The sequence below is a fragment of the Chinchilla lanigera genome, unplaced genomic scaffold (genome assembly GCF_000276665.1).
Source record: "Chinchilla lanigera isolate Chin_1 unplaced genomic scaffold, ChiLan1.0 scaffold00082, whole genome shotgun sequence".
Classification (NCBI taxonomy): Eukaryota; Metazoa; Chordata; class Mammalia; order Rodentia; family Chinchillidae; genus Chinchilla; species Chinchilla lanigera.
In genome coordinates this window covers 6,597,678-6,601,496 of record NW_004955483.1, presented here as the reverse complement: position 1 = coordinate 6,601,496, position 3,819 = coordinate 6,597,678, and the positions used below count along the sequence as shown (strand labels likewise).

Here is a 3,819-nt window from a genome sequence, read left to right as displayed (position 1 = left end):
CGGCCGCGGCAGCGCGCTGCAAGGCGGCCGAGGCGGCGGCCGACGAGCCGGCGCTGTGCCTGCAGTGCGATATGAACGACTGCTACAGCCGCCTGCGGAGGCTGGTGCCCACCATCCCGCCCAACAAGAAAGTCAGCAAAGTGGAGATCCTGCAGCACGTTATCGACTACATCCTGGACCTGCAGCTCGCGCTGGAGACGCACCCGGCTCTGCTCAGACAGCCGCCCCCGCCCGCGCCGCCGCACCTCCCGGCGGGGACCTGTCCGGCCGCGCCGCCGCGGACCCCGCTAACAGCGCTCAACACCGACCCGGTGAGCGGTCCCGCGGGGCTGAGGCGGGGGCGGGACGCGGGGACCCTTCCTCCTCCCCGGCCAGAGTGACAGCCGCTCCTTCCCTCCTCCAGGCGGTGGGCGAGCGGGGGTCTGGAGAGCGCGCGGGGCGGGCCCCGGGCTGTGCGCCCCCAGCCTTGCGGCTCCGCGGAGGGGGCTCCCGGCTGTGGACGGGTGGGGCGTCGGCGCGCCCGCCCGGCTTCCGAGCGCGGTCCGCGCCTGCTAACCTCTCCCTCGGCGTTGGTTGCTGTTGCAGGCCGGTGCGGTGAACAAGCAGGGCGACAGCATTCTGTGCCGCTGAGCCGCACGGTCCAGGTGAGCGCGCGTTTCCCGTCTCGGGGGCCTGTCGCCAGGGCGCCCCTCCCCGGGGGCTTCCGGTGCCAGGCACCGCGGCGTTCTTTGCCCCCAGCATTTCTGAGTGTAAACTCCCGAGTATGCGGACAGCTTCTTTCACGCTGCCGCCCGGCGAGCAAGTGAACCCGGGCTTCACTTTGGAACTCGGGGTGCCCTGGGGGAGAACGGGCAGCGCTCGCCCCATGCTCTCTCTGGGTGGGCGGGGGTCGCGCCCTGTCCTTCTCCCCGCGCCCCTGTGGGAGGGCATTTGGTGGCCACGGAAGCTGCCCCGCTGTGTCCTCGCACAGTCTGACACCCACAAAGGGACGCGCAGTGGGTCCCCTCGCAGCGCTTTCCCGGCCGCCTCGGCCTCCCCGGCGCCTGGCGCGGGCGCGGGCTGCGGGTGTTGTCTGACCCGGTGGTTTGTTTTGGGTTGTTGATCAAGCATGTCTTGAGTTTGGTCGGTGGCGCCAGTTAGTCTGCAGCGAGAAGGTTCACACACCCCCTCTATTCATTCCTCTTCCACAGGTGTGCGGCCGCCTGAGCCCCAGCCAGGAGCTCTAGAGAGGGAGGGGGAAGAGCAGACGGTAGAGGAAAAGCCACCGGAGGAAAGGAAAAAAAAAAAAAAATCAGCAAATCTAGAAACCTTTTTGCTCGTCATTCCAAGAGAGAGGGAGAGGGAGAAAAAACAAAAACAAACAAAAAAAAAACTTTCATCTTTTTTTTTGCACGTTCATAAACATTCTACATACGTATTCTCTTTTGTCTCTTCATTTATAACCGCTGTGAATTGTACATTTCTGTGTTGTTTGGAGGTGCAGTTAAACTTTTAAGCTTAAGTGTGACAGGGCTGATAAATAGAAAATCAAGAGTAAATCTGACTTTAGAAGGCTACTTTGTGACCAAGGAGCGCAATTTTTGTTTTGAAGCTTTACTAATATACCCCAGAGCATTGTAGATATTTTTTTTTACATCTATTGTTTAAAATAGATGATTATAATGGGGCAGGGAACTTTTCTCTGCAAGAATGTTACATATTGTATAGATAACTGAGTGACATTTCATACCATGTATATATAGAGAGATGTTCTATAAGTGTGAGAAAGTATATGCTTTAATAGACTACTGTAATTATAAGATATTTTTAATTAAATATTTTTTTGTAAATATTACGTGTGTGTTTTTTTAATCTGTGGGAATATTTCTTTTGGAAAATAATTTTTCAGCTCAGTGGCAGAGCTGTTGATATCGTGAATGTCTTTTCTGTTTGACCTTGTTTTTAATTTGTTTTTCTTTTGCCCAGAATCGGAAGTAACAGTATAGGTAGTGGTCTTGCATGAAGGCATGAGATGTTTAATCACAAATAAACTTGTTCGGAGTCCATTCAAATGTGTTTTCTTTAACCTAGACTGAAATCTTTGTATTTGAAGTGTATATGTTGAAAATATACCTTATCAGTTTTTAAGTACAGGGTTTTATAGTGTAATATATAGAGTGTTTGGGGTTTTTTTTGTTTTTTAACTGAGGTCAAAATGGATTCTGAATGACTTTGCAAATAGAATGGGGAAATGCTTGGATCCTTAAGGAGTTTTCAAAATCTGCTGTTTTAACAGAGTGAAAAAAAATTGCTTGTCACTCTTCAGTTTACACTAAAGCATAATGTCACAACGTTTCATATCTGTACAGGTTATTTAAATCATACAAATGAAAAATGTTCTCTGCTTGCTACCAAAGGACAAACTCTTGGAAATGAACATTTTCTGCTTTCTTTCCTCCAAAGAATATTAATTAATAGGCAACAGTGGGAGAAAAAAAAAGGCATAATGGCAAATCCTTCAAGCAGGGATAAAAGTCGATCTTCAAACATTAAGTAGACCAAAAATTCTGATGACCGCACCTAGATTATTTTTTTATGAAAATGATTTTCACTATAGCTATGTCAGTTACCGCGAAGCTACTGTCCAATCTCTCTTGTGATGTGTAACTTTTACATGTGAGAATTAAAGTAGATTTATCTGCCTTGTACTGTGATTTCTGGTCTCATTTCTTTAAAACCTTGAAACATTTTTTAAGGACCCTTCTCAAGAAAGGTAATCTTGTCTAGATTAGATAGTACCATCAGGGTTTGTGAACGTTATACATTTGATGTGATGGGCACTTTACACATCAGCTAGGTGGAATTTTTAGAGTAAGGGAATTAAGTAGGATTTAATTGGGTGCTTTCTAAATAGTCAACTGTGTGTGTAACGTGTTCTGTTTGGTTTTTAAGAGGAAAGGATTTGTTTCAGATTATACAAGAATAAAAGTATTATAGACCCAAGGGACTTTTTATGAGGTCAAAGTCAAATATTTATTTGAATATGAAATATCATGGTCCCTAGCAGTCAGCTGAAGTGGTAAGTCTCCACAGAAACGAACAGAATTAATGCTAGTAGGTTAAGATCAATCAAAGCATTTAAAATCTGTCCTGCTGCCATCCTATTTTCTCCTCAGCTCTGATATTTTTACTGGTCTTGAGTTTTCAGAATTTGTTCTATTTGATGTTGAACCTTACAAAGTCAAAGGACTGCTTATTTAAATGAGATTTATGTTTATCTTTGATATTATTCATTCTTGTCACATATCAGGAGGAAAACACTAGAACACTGCTGGAATTCCAAATCTGAAGAGTTCTAACGATTGCATTCTTTGTTTTTAAAAAGGGCACAATTCCTCCTCTTTATTTGGCAGTTTAATTTCAGTAGGAAGCATGTCACGTGTGCTCTGTGATTTGGAACAGTGCATATGTCATGCCTGACTGCTGAACCCTACCTAAGCCTTTGGGCAGAGTTTAAAACTCACACTGGTGGGCTCTGAACCTCAAAACAAGTGAATAGATATTTTTGATTTTTTTGAAGATAAATGTTGCTCCTAGTAAAATTTATATTTGAGGCATGAAAAACCACTGAACGAAAAGTGTTACAGATACTGGTTTCAGAGAGTTGACATTTTCCCGTTGGCCACTCAAGCAGTATGTGATGTCTCTAAAGAAACAAAGTTAGTGTGTTTTTTTTTTTTTAATTAAACACACATATATGGCAGTACATTCTAGTAACATGTTGGCTGTCTCCTTAACCAAGCATCCAGATAACAAAAACATTTTTGTCTTTTACTCTAG

General features: G+C 45.5%; 1 protein-coding gene across 1 annotated transcript; it reads left to right on the top strand.

The window, feature by feature from the left end:
* Nucleotides 1-2,693, top strand: Id4 (inhibitor of DNA binding 4, dominant negative helix-loop-helix protein; the record flags this gene model as incomplete). Its single annotated transcript, XM_005403387.2, is given in 3 exon segments — nucleotides 1-311; nucleotides 586-644; nucleotides 1,191-2,693. Coding segments are annotated over 2 exon segments (356 nt in total), but the record flags the coding sequence as incomplete, so codon positions are not given.
* Nucleotides 2,694-3,819: the final 1,126 nt, after the last annotated feature.